This window comes from Colobus angolensis, unplaced genomic scaffold, assembly GCF_000951035.1.
Source record: "Colobus angolensis palliatus isolate OR3802 unplaced genomic scaffold, Cang.pa_1.0 Scaffold11, whole genome shotgun sequence".
Classification (NCBI taxonomy): domain Eukaryota; kingdom Metazoa; phylum Chordata; class Mammalia; order Primates; family Cercopithecidae; genus Colobus; species Colobus angolensis.
Genome location: NW_012112030.1, coordinates 12,109,742 through 12,127,360, shown reverse-complemented (window position 1 = coordinate 12,127,360; position 17,619 = coordinate 12,109,742). Strand labels below are relative to the sequence as shown.

The following is a 17,619-nucleotide window of genomic DNA, read 5'->3' as shown; positions in this document are numbered from 1 at the left end:
GATCATGTGGTAATGCTATTTTTAGTTTATCAAGATTCCACCATACTGCTTTCCATAATAGCTGTACTAATTTGCATGCTCACCAATAGTGTACTAAAGTTTTGTTTTCTCCATATCCTCATTAACACTTATCTTTCATCTTCATCCTTTTTATAAAATTCTAACTGATGTGAGGTGATATCTCATGGTGGTTTTAATTTGCATTTCCCTGATGATCAGTGATATTGAACAGTTTTTTATATCCTTGTGGGCCATTTGTATTTCTTCTAGGAAATGTCTATTCAGGTCATTTGCCCAATTTTCAATTAGCTATTTGGGCTTTTTTCTTATTGAGTAGCTTGAATTCTTTACATGTTTTGGATATTAGGCCCTTACCTGATATATAATTTGCAAATATTTTTCCCAATCTGTGGGTTATCTCTTTCACTCTGTTATTTCCTTTGCTGTGCAGAAACATTTTAGTCTGACACATTCTCATTTGTCTATTTTTCCTTTTATTGTCGATGCTTCTGTTGTCAAATTCAAGAAATCATTACCTAGACCAATGTCATGAAGCTTTTCCCCTGTTCTAGTAGTTTTACAGTTTCATGTCTTACACTGAGGCCCTTAATCTATTTTGAGTTTATTTTTCATATCTGCTATAAGTGTCCAATTTCATTCTTCTGCATGTAGATAAGTTTTCCCAGCACCACTTATTGAAGAGACTGTACTTTCTCCTTTGTTTGGGTATTAGTCTGTTTTCATACTGCTATAAACAGCTGCCCAAGACTGGATAATTTATAAAGGAAAGAGGTTTAATTGACTTACAGTTCAGCATGGCTGGGGAGGCCTCAGGAAGCTTACAATCATGGTGGAAGGTGAAGGGGAAGCAAAGCACCTTCTTCAAAGGCGGTAGGAAAGAGAATACTGATTGAAGGGGGAAGAGCCCCTTACAAAACCATCAGATCTCCTGAGAATTCACTCACTCTCATGAGAACAGCATGGGGGAAACCACCCCCATGATTCAATTACCTCCACCTGCTCTCTCCCTTGACACATGGGGATTATGGGGATTACCATTCAAGATGAGATTTGGGTGGGGACACAAAGCCTAATCATATCAGTTTGTTCTTGACACCTTTGTCAAAAATCAGTTGTCTGTAAATGCACAGATTTATTTCTGGACTCGATTCTGGTCCATTGGTCTATGTGTCTCTTTTTATGCCATGCTGTTTTGATCCTATAGCTTTGTAGTATATTTTGAAATCAGGTAGTGTGATGCCTCCATCTTTGCTTTTTGCTCACAGTTACTTTGTCTATTTGTGGTGTTTTGTGGTTCCATATAAATTTTAGGATTTTTTTTCTATTTCTGTGCAAAGTGTCATTGGAATTTTGGTAGGGATCTTACTGACTCTTTTTAAAAAAATCATTCTTTGTAACTTTTTCCTACTATTATTGGTCTTTAAGTATTTCCATTTCTTCTTGATTCAACTTTGGTAATTAATGTTTATCTAAATACCTCATTTCCATAAGAGTTTTCACTCTAAAATAGCATACTCATAACTAAACATTGTTATCTCCTCTGTATCTGTTGTTACATATTTTGATTGGATTTGTCAGTTTTATTTGTTTTATTATATTTTCTCCAATGAATCATTTCTTAGAACTATTAGATCTAAAAAAGTTTAATATATTGATTTTCTGTTCTCATCTCTATTTCCTTACTCCTACTTTCCTTAGATTTGTTTTATGCATTTCCTAACTTTTTTGTCTTGAATGTTTATTTCATTTATTTTAATTCTGACTTTAAAAATGAAAGCCTATATGCCTTTAAATGTGCCTCTGGGTAGAGTTTATATCTGTATCTCTAAATGTGTAAATGCAATTTCCTCATTCTCTTCATTTTCTAAATACCCTGATATTGTGGGTTGCATTTCTTTGTTGACCAGTTAAGTTATTCAAGAGGCGTATCTTCAATTTCTTGGAGGTCTGGTTTGTTACTAACGTTATTGAAACTTCTGTAAGAGGGTGAAATAATCTTTCTTCATACTAAACAATGTTGTGATCTTTACTAAACACTTGTCAATCACATTAATTCTTTACATCCCTTCTTTGCCAATTTGATCAAAAACTGACAAGAATGTGTTATAGTCATTGATAAGAATTACTTATATATCGTTATTTCCAAAAGACAACAGATTTTGTTATGATTTCATTACTTAAGGAAAATCCACTGGCATATCTTCAATTTGAATTGTGTTTTTTATCAATATAAAAAAATTCTCGATGTCCCTTTAAAATGGTTTTTCCTTTGCGGAGATTAGTATTTTACAGTATTTTTTGTCTTTGTCTTACGAGTTTCTCGTTCATTATATTATTATTATTATTATTATTATTATTAGCTTTGTCATTCTGTGTTCAGGGTGTTTCCTGTAAGCAGCAAATATGTATAGTAGTCACTTTTCCTTACCCATATGGGCCCTTTTTATGTTTACTCATCCTCAAAAGAAGAGATTTGCTGAGAGGCAGTGTTTACTAACTCAGAGTATATGTGAATGTTTTTGCTAAAGTCTGCATTTAAAGTGCCCCACTAAACCCAAGACTGCTAGGCTACAGTGACTTTACACCATTTTTAGGTTTTCTAACACTCTGACTAGCTGGAGTGATTACAGACTGCAGCGTCACGCATACATGGCTATCTGGCACTCCCCAGAACTCATACTCACCTATAATGTTTTATTTTTGGTCAGGCCAATACTTCTTGGATGCAGTGCAACCTGACTGTGTCTTGCTCCCATTACTTCTTTTATTTATTATTTTTTAAACTTTTTTATTGATACATATTAGGTGTACTTGTTTTCAGGATACATGTGATCATTTGATAAATTGATATAGTCAAATCAAGGTAATTTGGATATATTTTACCTTAAATATCTGTTTCCTTTACTTCTTGTCCTGTGATTCTATGGGAGTTGCACTCCCTGATGTAGTTTAGAAGCAGAGGTACTTGGTTCTGAGTAGTGGTACGGAAGGATGAATGGGAGGGTTCCTTTCTCTTTTCTCCTCCTTCCAAAAGAAAAATAAACAGTAATTATACATTAAAGCAAAAGCTATTACTATTTTCTCTAGAACTGACATTGATTTCTGTGGTGAGGGCATGTTCTGATCATCTCCTGTTTACCACATTGGTGACCTAGGGGTGCCTCTTACTCTAAATAGTATGAGATTATGGAAAACATGCATCCTTTTTTTTTTTGAGACAGAGTCTACACATGAGACTGACAGTAGTTTATTAGTCACATACACTCACAGTCTGGGAAAGGAAAATACCCGGATATGTGTAGGGTCACCTGGGGTTGCACTCAGGCATACAGTGAACAAGCAGGTCTGTGGGGAGCAGGCTTTGTAATAACAAAGGGTTGCGGTGACAGGCTGGTTCCTGTAGGCTGGATGTGATTGGTTGGTTTGAAAAATGTTGAGAGCTAGCAGGGAAGTGAAACCTCTTAGGCTGAGAGCTGGGTGGAGTGCAGCTGGTCTGACTAATAGGGGAACTAGCCAGGTGGGGAGCTCTTCTAGCTGGGTGAGGAGCCTATTTAATGAAAACAGGGAGACATGTGGTTAGATCTTTGGGGCCTGTGAGGCTCAAAGGCATCAAGGCAGCAAATGAAATTTTGAGCCTTACAATCTAGGGCATTAAGGAGAAGAGAAATAAACTGTATTTCTCTTTCATATTAGCAAATTTGTGTAGTTTATAGTGTTATAGCATGTGTGCATCACCATATATGTTTTTCAATCCAGTTTCAAAAGCTTTAAATTTAGTGTAAATTGCTCTAAGAATCTCACAGTAGGTTGAATGCCAGTCTCAAGACCAGAGTAGAAATGTTGTCATTAGGTATTTTAGAAAGAATTTGGGGTAAGTGATTTCAAAGACTGAAATCCAGACATTTTAAAACTGTTGAGAAGATGTTAAAGAAAGGCATAAAAGTGGTAGTTGCATTAAACACCAAGAGGTGAACTACAGCCGTACGTTTGATATAACGGCAGGAAGATGAGGGTTCTGCTGAGTGATGTTTCACTTGACCTCTCTGTTCCTTTACTCCTTAATATATAAAATCAAAAATGAGTCTAGATGATTCTACAATCCTTTGTCTCTAAAATGACTGTGATAATTTCAGATAAATATAAACATTTTACTTATTGTCTACAAGGCCTAATGCTCCAGAATAATTACCCTACTAATTTATGAATCCCTTTTCTTAAGCAACATGGAATGCACATTTCCTGGTACACAAAAAAATTCTAAAAAATGACTTTCAAATGAACAAATACATCTAGCTAAGCAAGAGATATTTGGGGAAATTCTGAACAATGCTAAATATTTTGAGTCCTTTACTACTTCAGCAGTTGAACACTATTACTAACTAGCTGGTTATATTATGAAAGTAATAACTAGGGTGCACTGTGGGCATTACGAATGGCAGTGAATGAATGACTCATCAGACTCTCTGTGGCACACAGTTTCTCATGCTCCTGTTCAGCTATCCTGTGATCTGAAGAAGTTTAGTTAGTCTCATTCTAGACCTCAAGTCTTCACTATGTCTCCTTTGCAAGGATGCTCCTGATTTCAATCAGCTACTGGAAATGTCAGATGAAAAATGGCACAAATGTGAATTACGACAATAAAAGTTTATAAGCTACTAAAATAAAGTTATAGTACCTAAGAGCTGAGTCAACTGACAATGTCAAATGGAACATTTTACAACCAGTCCTGGGATAATGATTAAAAAAAAAAAAAAGGCACACAGAACATGAAGAAATATCTGACAGAAGACAGACCGAGATGAAGCTCAGGCTACGTGACGGTGTGTGAGCTACCGGGAAAGGGGGCAGGAGGAGGTGATAATCTGAGGTTTGTCGGGTGCCTCCTCTGTGTCTGGCCCTTGACAACCATTATCTCTTTAACTTCTCATTACAACTCGGTAAGGGGGATTCTGTTATCATCATTTCATAGAAGAGAAACTGAGGCTTAAGTGGTCCAGTTATTTGCCCAACGACTACACTGTTAAGGAAAGATTTAACTTTAAAAGTCTACCTGACTCCAAAGCCCATGATCTTTCTATATATTTTTATACCCAGTTCTGTCTCTTCACATACACAGATAATCTCCATATAAATAAAGCAAATTTTAGGTATCCTGAAGAATCTTTCTGTCTGACTTGATACAAGTGTTTGTCCCATGCTATCAATTCAGGCGATGCTTCTCTTTACCATGTAAATTAGCTACACAGAGAATGTTAAATCATATCTAAATATGGCAAGAATATGGGACTAGAATGAAGATGAGCGTTAGAAAGCCACGTGCTAAAAATGATATTTAAGAATGAAAACAGGAGTATTCTAGAAAGTTCGAATATGTGATATGGGAATCTTTGGTTTGGGGTTTTCTTTTCTTTCTTTCTTTTTTTTTTTTTTAAGATAATCCCACTTACAAAATGTTTTGTCCATATCCACAGATTTATACTATCTTTCTCTAACTTTTCTAGTACAAATGTCTTTTTCTCCTGTCACCCCAAACTCCCAAACACCACGTCACAGTACTTCTCATTTCTGTTTTCCACAGCTTCCCCAGTGACAAGAATGCTCTGGTGTGCCCAGGGGAATCTAGTGGTATCTCCCCAAAGGCTGGCATTTGCCATAATGACACAATTTCTTTAAAATATTATGTTTTACCTTTAAAGATCTTAGAAAATTTATATTCTTCTTCCTCATCTGACTCTCTTATAATATAAAGATAGTCTTTTCAATTACTTATTATGGACCAGAATTCATGCTCCAAGAAGAATTAATGTCATGTTAATTCTGAGGCTTCACATACTATGTGCAAACTCCTCTTACACTAGCCAGAGAAACACAGTGATAAAAAGGTATAATCACATGACATGCAAAGTGCTGATGTGAAATGAAAAGGTCGGAAATACTATTGGGACATTAATTCAAGAGGGGAAAAAACAGCACTGTTTGAATAGGCTTAGAAGGATGGTTTAGTTCTTCCTGAAAATACGTAGGATGTTATCATACCTTATCTTGACCTCCACCTCAACTCTCCCCATTCAAGTACAATCAAATGTTTAGTTCCTATGTGCACCCACACACGGGCACACACACACATGCACACATACAAAAGCACACGTATACACATCAAAAAGGCTACACAATATCTAATAGGCAGACTTATAGAGAAATATTTAGCGAACTTCATTTACTCATCTAAACATCAGATAAAGGGATCATGTCACTGTAGCAATAAAACCATATATTTTCATTATAATAGAACCCAAATGAAATGGTAAAGTGAAACTTATGAAATAGGTATGGTAATGCTTATTTATACCAATCATAATACCTATTTTGCTATTATTTTGCCAAATAATCCCCATTTGTCAGGCACTGATCTAAATACTAAAAATATAAGGATAAATAAGACACACACAGCTCCTGCAAATTAATAGCATAATCAGGATTGCCTTTACAACCCAGTTCTTTTGACAAAATAATACCTATTTTGTGAGTTGCACTTGACCATTTTATTTATTCGTCCTATAATTTATTTAGGCTAGCTTTCAAATATAGGTCCCAGAATATAATAGACACAGCTCATTTTCATTGTGGATCCACAGTAATAGTCGCTGAGTAGGTAAAAGACAGAAGACAAACAGCTTTAAGTGTGAAGTGGCACAATTAATCACAATGGTCATACTTATGCACTTGCTGACTGTGATCAGAATATTTAAGTTAAATCCCATTTAAAAGTATGCATTGTCAAGGGAGAGGCCAAGAACCACTTTCTACTGCAGGAAGCAATCCTACAACCCGTGTGCCAAAGACGGTACTGAAGCCCAGTCCTCCTGGGTCATAGACTGATTGTTCTGGTCCCACACCCTCTTCACCTCCCGCTGTAGGAGTTGTTCCTATAAAAACGCAAGAAAATGATGAAACCTTGGCATTTGTGTGTTCAAAGATGATCATTTCCTGTTCTCATAATGCATAACATTAAAACAATTCAACTCATTCAGAGAGACAGTTACATTCTCTCAGTTAAGTTAGATTTTTCCCTTTGAAGCATTCTGTAATGCTATGTAAATACATTTGGTAATAACAGATCTCCTTGCTGTTTTTAATGTATTACCTAAAAATAAGGATCACATATATAATATGTATAATATAATGCATTTTATTTTATACATTAAACAATACCCCAAAATTTACTGAAGAAATGAAATGTGTGTGGACAGAGACAGAGACAGAGATGGAGAGAGAGAGTTACAGGACAGATCCAAAGCAAAAGTCAAAACTTAGAAGCAAATTAAAGTAATTACCTTGAATCTTGAATAGTTTCATATATACCCAGTATGACATCATAATGAAGTAGAGAGCCTTTATTTGGTGGTATTAAATTGAATAATTTACTTATTAGGTGAAAAGAAAATCTCCATGTTAACCAGAGATTGCAAGTAATTTGACCAATAAGGTCTGTGATATTATCATAAAGTAGCCCTGGATTTATCAAAGTTGTGAAAATAATTTAACATCTATCACCTACATACATTATCTCACTATCCTTACAATTAGTAAATGAAACAGACTATCTGGTCATAGAAAATAGTTTTCATTCATTCACTATATATTTGCCAAATAATCCCTACATGCCAGGCACTGTTCTAAATACTAGAAATATAAGGAGAAATAAGATACACACATGGCTCCTGCAAGTTAATGGAATAGTCAGGATTACCTTTACGAACCAGTTCTTCTGACACCTATATTGTGTGATGCAAATTAAGAGTGTTTTGTGACCTTCAAAATATTTGGGGGGCTTTGCTTATTTTACTATTAATTACAGAATTAAATAAATTTTGACAATCAAGTTTCATATGAACGTTTTTGCTTTGTGGATATTACTGAAGCAAATAAAGCTCTATGAATTGTGGAATGATAAAATATTCACAGAAACTTACAACTCTGCAGTTGAATAACAATTACATTTGTTCCAAACAGGCAATTGGTTTCCAAACACATTAAACAAAGGCAATTTAGAAAGCTTCTTCTTCTTCCTGGCATCATTAACATTGTTGAACGTCCTGGGATTCTGGAGTGTTTCACAAAGGTAAGTAAGTGTGAGGTAAGATGAAAAATTTCTGAGTCCATGAAATATTGGTCTGGGAACCATCACTGAGCCAGCGAGAATTCTGTATACCATGACGGGACAAATTAGCATATTAGAGAAATTCAACAGATTATTCAGAGCAAGAAATTTCAATTTAGACTTCACTTTTTCCATCGATCCTTATAATAAAATAGTGTTTTACAAATTCTAAAGTATGTTCCAACACAAGATTTTTCTCTCCACTATGTAGCATCACTTTAGAATTAGAAATAAGCATATTGATAATAAGAACGAGTGCATCATTACCATTAAAAGCAAATATCATTAAACAAATAGCTAGAAATCTAATGATGCTTGAGATTTGGATCCTATTCAGGCCTTTAAATCAGCAGTGACCATTTCAAGGCCAATAAAAAAAACTGTACAAAATCCCTTAGCTTGTTGCCTGAGACCACCTGAGAGAGGATTAATATGTACCATCTACCATCCATCCACCCATCCATTGCCAGCCTCTCTCTCTCTCTCTCTCTCCCTCTCCCCTTGACATATTCTTGGACAATTGTGTACTTTTGAGAAAATTCTCTAACCTCCCTGGGCCTCTGTTTTTACACCTGTAAAATAAAAAACCTCTTGTAGGTTTTAGGGGGACAAATATTGATAAAGGGCTAATCACAATGTCTGTCACAAAGCAGAAACTAAACAGATTTTCATTTTCCTTCCTTCCATCCATTTATCTCTTTAGTCATTTAGTCATATATTTTCTCATCCATTGTCACTTCACCCTTGCCTAGGTCATTATTTTATTAACCTAACAAATCTCTTTTTGAATATCAGTCATGTGATACGTGGTGTCATAAACTAGAAAGATACAAAGTCAGTAAGTCAACAAAGGTTTATTTTCACCAGTGTTCTGCTCTCATCAGGCTTATGGTCTAGTATAAGAAAGAATCAAACCTCATGCAAGGCAGAATTGATGACAAAATTAAAAGCCTTAATGGCTCCCTGAATTTTTATATTTCTTACACCGCAAAGTGTATAAATTATCAAACTGATCCTTCACAGTGTATACTTTTCCTGAATGCTGCTCTCATTCTTAGATTGAAAATCAAATTAGAGAACCAGACAGCTTTGCAGAAAAGTCCAACAGGAATGTTCTCAGCATTGTAGCAACACAGATTTCACAATGGAAATGGAAGCTGGAGGCATGGCCTCTTTCCCCTCCATCCACTGCCTCCAGACACATAAGTGGTGCCCACCCAGCAATTCTCAAAAACGTGCACTGTCTCTCAATTTTTACTTTATATCCTATAGTAAGGTTTGATCTTTGTCTTTCATGAAGTAATTTAGTCACCTCAGTTGAGTCCAGTTTCACAATTTATATGCTATACAAACTTCAGCAAGCTGTTTAACTTTGCTAAACCTCAGTTACTTCATTTGAAAAACGGAAATGATAAAAAGAGTAACTGTGTCATAAGGCTTTTGTGAGGATGAGTAAATGCTCCAAAGTGTTAGCAATTATAATTAGAATGGTCTCATACCTAGTCATATGCTGTCTTCTTCCTCCTTTTTATGCTTCTCCTAGACTTACGTTGAGGTGCGGCCAAGATGACCGCAGTCATGGATCGAGTTCAGGTAGAACTAGCACTGGACCCAGAATCCATTAGTCCAGGGACTGACTCATTAATATATCCACCCAACCAATATGCTAAGCATTGTTCCAGGCAATAGAGAAATAGAGTTGAACAGGCAAACTCGTAGTCTACATGCAGCTAACATCTAGGGCCCAAATTAAAATATTCAAGTGTGATTCTTTCTCTCTGATTGTGGAACTAGTGAGTTCCTGTAAAGAAGCGAGAAATAGTGGTGTGGAGTGCAGAGGAGGAGGTAAGAATAAAAACATACAACACAGCAGAGATTGGAGGAACCAAAGATGAGAAGGGACTAAGCAAAAATGTAAAGTTCATTCAGAGATAAATTGATTCTTACCAAATCTTCTCCATCTCCTATCTACTTTCTCTTCTTCTGCATACTTTTTTAGGGAGGGAATAAAGATAGAGTGAGAGGAAGAAACAAAGCAAGAAGGAAATTAATTTTCTATGGGTTGAGCAGCCTGTGTGTGTTGGGTGGTATGCTATACACACACAAACAACTGCCCTTACTCCCCACCACCTTCTTGGGATATAGATCTTATCATTCTACATTATAAATCAAAAAACTAAAATGCAAAGCTAGTTAAATAAATTGACCAAGTTCACACAACTAGGATTCAACCCCAAATTTGTCTCTGAAGCCCACGCTTCTATACTCCTATACTATGCTGCCTCCAAGTGCCATAGAAGAGCTGTCTTCTCGCTCTCTGACAATGCCTAACTTGGTTTTGGAGAAAACTATTTCCTTCAGTTAAAGTAACTCTACCCACTACCACCTGTTGACCAGCACTCCACAGGAAAAGAATGAATGTCACATGTCAGAAGTAAGGAGAGTCTGGAAAATTTGCCTCCAGAGATTAAGCAGCTAGAACCAATGACATCAACGCCAAGGCACATGTTGCCTTGGGGATCTGTTGGCCATTGGGATCGGACAGTCCAAGTCAGAAGAGTTAAGCAAGACACAGTATGAAACCTGAGAGAGAAAGACCAGTGCCCGCAGTGAGGAGTGCATGATTCCGATTTTTTCTATACTGATTGTTTTTGTCAAACACTAATGAACAATAAGCATGCAAATAAATGGGGGAAAGTACCAATGTCCCAGGGACAGCATTATTGAAACATATTACATATAAGTCAAATCATATCTAATCTCAGCACATATGTAATCACAATCCCATTTTTTATCAAACCTAAAGGTGTATCTGTTCAGAGCCAGGTAATAGTGGAAATCTATCAAGAACAAGGCAGTCTCAACTTATTCTTGTCCTCAAGATCTTGAGGACAGTGGATTAATTATGAAACAACCTCCTCACCAAAATACAGGTAGGATGAGGTCTGTGTTAGCACCCTAGACACCTCCACAGCCAAGTTCATATTAGTCTGATACGATCTTATTGTTAAGTCCTAGAGCCAAACCAATCTTGTGAGGGTTACTGGGACATCATCTCAAATCCCCAGCTGCATAAAGCTAGCAATTATCCATAAATATAAGGCCAGACTTACCTGTCACATGTACCAAATCAAAGAAACTGAAAACAATCCCCCCACAATCAAATTTGAAATACTGCACTGACGACATGTCATACTCGAGGCTTTCCAGTTTAGGGGTGAAGGAAGCAGGTAGATGAAAGTAAATATGTCTACAGTGCTTTATATAAGTATGTATCCTATCCCACATTGGGTGCTAAAATAAAAAGAAATTTCAGGTGTTTTGAGAGGGAGGGGGCAGACAGTGTTTGTTTTTATAACTAACACCACTGTCCTTCCAGTGTTGTGAAACATATAAGTTGATATTGCACTTGTTTTGTGAAATATTCCAGTAATCTTTTGTGTCTACGCTGTAGGCATTATTGAAAGTGGCATAAATCAGAGACAAATGACCAGAGTTGTTCAGGCAGTATTCATTCTCTTACAGCTACAGTTATTTTTAGTAATGTATTGAAAAGGAAAAGAAGGTAAAATTAACTTTTGACACCTTCACAAATCAAAAATAGATGACTGACTCCATCTATATTTGAAACTTATGTGTATGTGATAAAATTAAACTTACAGCTGATATTCATTTGTTCATTTGACAAATATTTATTGAACACCTCCTGTGTACCAATCACTGGGAATAAAGCAGTGAATAAAGCAATTTGAAGTTCCTACTTTCCTGGAACTCACCCAGCAGTGTTTAAGAAAGTAATTTGTCTTTAGAGGCAGTATGCCATAGAGGACCAGGATTCAGAATAATCACGTTCTGGTTCCAAATCCAAACTCTGCCAACTACTACTGCTATGAACCTCAAGTAAGTTATTTAACCTCTTGGAAACTTCAATTTCTCAATCTGCAAAATGGGATGATTCTATCCCACCCTTGCATGGGGCTGGTACTTAGAAGACACTGGAAAGGCCGGTTTTTCTGGAGGTCGGGGATGGAGAGTGCACATTCTAGAAATACATTCATGGATTCTTCTTTGACAATGGTGCTTTACACATAATCTCAGCACTGAATTTACAAACCCCCAGTAAACGTCTTACGCAGCCTGACCGCTATGAAATCTGTCAAGTCAATAGACTTTCAGCCTTCTCACCATCTCTCTGTCAGCATTGAAGACAGCACAGCAAGTTGTAAAAAAGCGCCACCTAAAGGTCCTTATGAGACACTTTACTAAGTCACAAAACTCCTTTTGTACTTTTAAAAAGACTACTTTGGTGAGCAGAGCTCTTAAATAATCGTCACTGTTGTGCCAGTATCTATGAGCCCATCATAAAAGGTAGACAAGCACAGAAGGGAAGCAAGTGATTTATCAATTCATCTACATCTGGTCCTAAGAAAAGCTTTCTTTCTTTCTTTTTTAGATATTGTAATCTAAATCATTTTAATGCCCAGAACATCCATGGAAGTAATCTTGAAGAAACACTTCTCCTCCACGAGAAGTCTCTGAAATTTTATGGCAGTATACAGGAATTTTCTTCAAGTATTGATCTTTGGGAGACAGCCCTATGAAACTGTATTTGAGTCTACCTGTCTTATGAGAACAGTATTCATTGTTTTCTTCTTCAGTTGAGCATTTTATGTGTTTTAGTGTAAGAGCCATATATATGGAGGTGATTTTATAAATATCATCCGTATACTTTATTTACAAAAACTAATTATGACCTTTCTAGTAAACTGTCATGCTTTTGCATTAACATGCTATAGCATTAAAATTAATAAAATAATTTCAAAGCCTAGGTGATTATTCTATGATAAAAAAAAAGTCAGTTTTCTATACACCAATAATACCTTACTGCTTTCTACAATGGTTCAGCCATTGAAAGCATATGACCTTTTTTTGGAGTTTTAATGAGTCATTAGAAGCAAAATGACAGTATTTTAATATACTCTCTTTCAATATACTTATTGAGCCCTTATTACATGCCAAGCATTGTGACCATATACTGCATATAGCTGAGTAAATAATAAACATATACATGATTTTCTATATTTGCTCTTAATATTATGCTATCAAGATATGACTTCATTAAGGAAATTTTCTCTGAATTTAAAAGCAGTATTACTAAAATAGATGTCCTTAACAAAGAGAATGTCCACATACTAAAAAAGCTGAAAAATAAATGTAAGTTATGGAACAGTTGGAATTAAAGGAAAGAAGGAAACTCAGGAAGATAAAATGAGGGCTGAGAGGAGGGTAAGTGATCAAACCAAATAAATAGAGATGCTTAAAGGAATTATACGAATAACATCTTTCGGTCTCCACTGTCAATTCAGATGCATTCAGAAAATTATATTCTAAGGGTTTCTTCTTTTATAAGCAAAAATATGTGGAAACTCATCTTTTAAGAAATCAAGTAAAATTAATGTCTGTTACTTAGTAGCAGTATTTGTCAAAATTTGGTTGAGGACAATTTGCTACAGGTGAATCTTTCTGGCCCCTACACAGACTGCCTTAACCCAAATCTTTTTTCAGATTGGGGTCTAGGAATTGGTGGTTTTAATAAGCACACCCAAATCATTCTCATGTTCCCTAAAGTTTAAAAGCCATTGCTTTCCAGGACAGTTCGTGCTGGATAGGACAGGTGAGTGTATCAGCCAACTGCAAATTATTCTGCAATTATGCACCTCGCTTGTGTATACATAAAATATTTTAGGTCTGTAGAATAAAAGACTTATTCAACTTGATTAGGTACGCTATGCATTTTTAATTGCAAAAGAGCTGTAAAGCACCAGGTGTTTCTGTTACTCAAACTATTTTTTGTTTGAGGACAAGTGAAAAGACTTGCTGGTACAGGCATAAATTCTTTCCCTGCAACTTTTTCAAATCCTTTCTATTTAGCAATTGTTTCCTAGCAAAGCAGTGAGGCAGACCCCTGATATTCCTTAGAAGCTTTCCTTGCCGCAAAAGGTTAAATGCCAAGTTTGCAATTTGGGTTTAATGAACACCCAAAAGAGCCAGAAATACTTAAACACTTCACCTCAGTACAAATGGGAAGCTCTAGACTCTCTTACTGTTAGAAAAGGGGCCTGCTTTATTTTGTTCTCTCCCTCCCCACAAATTTGCCTTCATCTCCTTAATTTCTACATCATAATAGAAAAAGGTGCTCATTATGCTTTCACTTGTCCTTAGAGCTGAAAGATCTACAGAATTATAAAGCTGACCTAAAGCAAACACCAAAAGAGCTTAGAATCCTCACGTTGGCGTTGACACTCGTGATTAGCTAAATTGCAGTAACTACACAGGCTTCCATTCGGAACAGGATGCATTCACACAGCAGTTTCTTCTCTACTGCCTAGCAACATTATCATTGAGCACCTGGAATAGTTTAGGCATTAAGTGTAATTGGTTTTGCTTTACATAAATCTGTAGCTTTGTAAATAAGCGGAACATTTCAGCTTCTATATAACACCAATTAACTTAAAGGGATGCGTTGTTTGCAGAAGCCTGCTGGGTTTCGTACTGTATTTCTCCAGTAATATGCTCAGTGGCGGGCGAAGTTCTGTGTCCCTGCAGTGTTCCATTTACTCCAGCCACTTGGTGCCAAGGGTCTGTACCCAGCCACTCATTTGCTCCATTTTTCACTTGTGGCAAAAGGTTGGAAAAGTGAAGACTTCCCTAAGAAGCACCTTCTGTGCTCTATTTCTGTCCATGATCAAGGCCTGAAATGCAAGGTATTTGAAAATGTTTTCTGTGACCCACAGAGCACAGGTCTGACCCCATCTGATTCTGTTCACAACTGACAGTAACATCTCTTTTCTCTTCCTTTTTCTCTTTAACATTTCAATCCATTGTAGCCAAAAGTCACTACATTGACCCTGTATACAAAATTAAGAAAATCATACTCTTATTACATAAATTTATAAGTGAACCTGGTTTTCATCTGAGTGATTTCATCATTTCTTTAATAGCACAAAATAACATGCAGAGATCTGCTCCTGAAAGTAGGTAAATGTTCCCAAGCTCCGTGGATATTTCTCCTTATTTCCTCTTTATTCAGTTTAATCCCTTATCTCTCATACACATCCCCTTCAGGTAATCTTGATTTATAGCATTCGTTCCACCCTAACCAACCTTTAATTCTCTTGGTTTCTGAAAGTGTTTTATCAACTATCAGAGTAACAATATCACCAAATAACAGCTAATAATTCCAAAAAGTTTTCTATTATAATACTGCACGATTTACAAATTGAAGGAGAGAAAATAATCCCTTCTGAAAACTGTCAGGATCCCTTGTTTTATGAAAACAAAGCTTCCACACGGGTACTCTGAGCCAGTCAGGTGATAGGCATCTACCATCTACCATTCTCTCACTACAAGAGAAGCCAGCGTACAATTATTGGTCCCAGGCTTGTAAGTAAAGCCCTCAAATAAAATCAGCAGCCAAGTGATGACAGCACACAGGTGCTGCTAGAATTCAGGTCTGCTTGTAGAGAGCAGGGAAATTAAAAGAACCACTAATAGTAACAACTCACATCTATGTCACCTTTTACAGTTTACAAGTTGCTCTCACACATATTATCACATTTGATTAGCACCACCACTCTGGGAGGTAGGCACGCTTTAGCATGTCCATTTTGTAAATGAGAAATTGCAACTCTTGACACCTTAAGTGATTTATCAAGAGTCACAGAGATAGTAGGTGGCACAGACAGGACTTGAACCTTGGTCTGTCTGTCGCTAAAGTGCTAGCTCCTTGTACAAAAATACTCATAATGTCACCAACAATGGATCATTCCCCAGCCACTTAGGTGAAACACTCTCTACATCATTCAAAAGGGAACAAGAATGGGAGGAAAGATTATGTCAAGGTTATAGACTCTGACAAAACAGGTAACAAAAAGCAAACATCTTTTTAGCATCTCTTCTCCCTCACTCAGCTCTCCCTGTGGAGCCATACAGTGTCCCGACATGGACCTCAGGACATCAGAAATGGTCCCTAAAAAGACCTACCCAGACTGAACACCATGGCAGGGGAGGGGTTCTCAATGTCAAAACCATCCTTTATTTCTCTTTTCATCAAACTGACTTGGCTGTGCTACAGTCAATTGCAAACTGCCTTAGAAAAGGCAATTTGAGGGCCAGATGCGGTGGCTCATGCCTGTAATCCCAGCACTTTGGGAGGTTGAGGTGGGCGGATCATGAAGTCAGGAGTTCAAGACCAGCCTGGCCAATATGGTAAAACGCCGTCTCTGCTAAAAATACAAAACTTAGCCGGGCGTGGTGGCGCATGCCTATAGTCCCAACTACTCTGGAGGCTGAGGCAAGAGAATCACTTGAACCTGGGAGGCGGAGGTTGCAGTGAGCCAAGATCGCGTCACTGTACTCCAGCCTGGGAGACACAGCAAGCCTCTGTGTCAGAAAAAAAAAAAAGAAAGAAAGAAAAGAAAAGGCAATTTAAGAAAAACAAACGTGCCCTGAAAAGTAGTATTAATATTTATGAAGACTTTTGTAGTACTTGTTAAGTTCAAGATATTGTTCTAAGTGTTTTCAATGCATTTGCTTATTTAATCATCACAGTAATCCCATGAGTTAAGTACAATGGTTAATTCTATTTTATAGACAAGAAATATGAAAGATATAGGAGCTAATAACTTTCCAAGGGTTATGCAGACAGTATGGGCAGAGTCAAGGTTTGGACCCAAGACATTTGTCTACAAAATCTGGGGGCCATTCCTCTCTATATAACTGCCTCTCAGTATAGCTGTTATCTATAGGAGGTTTTTCTGTTCTCCCAGGGGAACTGAATTCCAGGGAAGACAGTGCCTAAGCTTAATTGATCTCAGTATTTTTCTGTCTCAACACATAAGAATATGACCTCTTCCACTGGTAATTACCAGGTTGAAACAACATTGATTCTCAACATTCCTATATTGTCCACCTTCCTCCCCTTTCAAAAATAATTACTATCTCCTGCTTACATGTGAAAGCAGACAGATATTCTGAGAAGAAATATTTTACCAGCAACATTCAGTAAGATGAGAGAAGACACGTGGTTGGGTGATCTGCGGTGGGAATTGTTATTGTAAGGCAAGGAAAAGAGTTTGTTAAATGGTGTGTACAGTGAGGAAGTTCAAGAAGGAACCCAAAAGCACGGCCCTTGGGGTAAAATGTCAGGTTCTGTAGCAGTGAGTGGGCACATCTGTTTAAGAATTGTTGTAGGCATGCTTTTTTAGTGTTCCTCAAATCACAATGTAAGCCCTATGTTTCTCATCTGAAGCAGTCACAGTTAGATCAAGAGGTTAACTAGGTTCTCTGCTTCCATAACATCTATGCAGATGTTCCTGACATTTCCTGGCTTCCTCCAGACCTGTCCTCCAGGCCCGTTCTCCAGGGATATTCAAAGA

At 36.9% G+C, this 17,619-nt stretch overlaps 1 protein-coding gene across 1 annotated transcript in view; it reads left to right on the top strand.

Moving 5' to 3' along the window:
- SLC15A5 (solute carrier family 15, member 5) overlaps positions 1–13,959 on the top strand; it is a 91,962-nt gene extending 78,003 nt beyond the window's left edge. Inside the window, exons 8-9 of the mRNA XM_011954503.1 lie at positions 8,035–8,143; positions 12,636–13,959. Coding sequence (XP_011809893.1) covers positions 8,035–8,143; positions 12,636–12,783 — 257 coding nt within the window. The 3' untranslated portion in view covers positions 12,784–13,959. The remainder of the gene's footprint in view (positions 1–8,034; positions 8,144–12,635) is intronic.
- The last annotated feature ends 3,660 nt before the right edge of the window (positions 13,960–17,619 follow it).